This window comes from Phytophthora parasitica (assembly GCF_000247585.1).
Source record: "Phytophthora parasitica INRA-310 unplaced genomic scaffold supercont2.57, whole genome shotgun sequence".
NCBI lineage: Eukaryota > Oomycota > Peronosporomycetes > Peronosporales > Peronosporaceae > Phytophthora > Phytophthora nicotianae.
In genome coordinates, this window is record NW_008649043.1 from 123,453 (window position 1) to 124,526 (window position 1,074).

General features: G+C 45.7%; 1 protein-coding gene across 1 annotated transcript; it reads right to left on the reverse strand.

The window, feature by feature from the left end:
* Positions 1 to 162: 162 nt before the first annotated feature.
* On the reverse strand, positions 163 to 495 carry PPTG_23923 (hypothetical protein; the record flags this gene model as incomplete). Its single annotated transcript, XM_008913941.1, has 1 exon — positions 163 to 495. One exon carries the CDS (start codon positions 493 to 495, stop codon positions 163 to 165), a length of 333 nt encoding a protein of 110 aa, XP_008912189.1.
* Between the last annotated feature and the right edge of the window lie 579 nt (positions 496 to 1,074).

The window sequence follows — 1,074 nt, forward strand, 5'->3', positions numbered from 1 at the left end:
AAAAAGCATGTTTGAATTCAAAAAGTACAATTTCAGACGGACACATGTTTTTGTCATTTTTGCAATATGGGGCTCAAAATGACGGACTGGATGAGTAGATCCCATTTCACGCATAAAAACAACGTTCAGGTAAAGTTACTAAGTAACGTTCTTAAACTATCCTTACGGAACGTTTCTCAAGAATGTTCTTAGTGTCGGCGGAGCCGACACTCTGTTGTCAACAGAGTCGACTACAGCGACGACTGGAAGCGCCGTCGTCAACGTCTGCGAAGCCGACGTTGCGGTATCGCCGAAGGCGATACTCCAGACAACCTTTGGGGTGATAATTCGGAGCGGAGCGACGAATCCAGGACGCAAGTAGGAAGGGGGCGCGGAGCGTCGCGTTATCACTGAAGGTGATACGCCAGGCAACTTTTCTGTTGCCCGTTTCGACTTTTTGTTGCCAGTTTTGACTTTCTGCTGCCATTTGTTGGTCTTCTGAGTGAATGCTCGCATCAATTCACACACAACCACACAATGGAAGCGAGTTCCGACGTCATTTTGACCAATGAGATGGGAGCGCCTCCACCGATTACACGTCGCGCCTCCACAGCATTTCATGTTAAAAGTGCTTTTGAAGTGTGGGGTAGCCTCCACCGCCTCCACCGCATTACAGTGTAATGCGCGTATTATGAGTACAGATCTCTTCGCCTTTTGATAGTATTTAATGCGTAACACTCAGCTAGACCCTAAATATGGAGTCTCAGGCTCGTCTATGATACATCTACTTTATATGGTTGACTTCCCTGTATGCGAAAACCTAGTTTCCCAGAGTTTTATGGCTGTACGTGCCGTAGTCGCGAAAGTCTATTTCGCGTCGGAACGCCCCATCTTTATCACATCGGGGATAGAAACACCAGTATTTATGTCCTGGTTAACTGTATACAAAGTCCAAGTTGTACCAAAATAACATTTCCGATCGTTATTTTGGGCGAGCTTCTGGGCCATATCCTGTTATTTTCAGTGAAATGGACTACTCAATGCTTTCGGATGAGACTACAAAAACCCAAAAATAACGCCAATTATGGACTACCA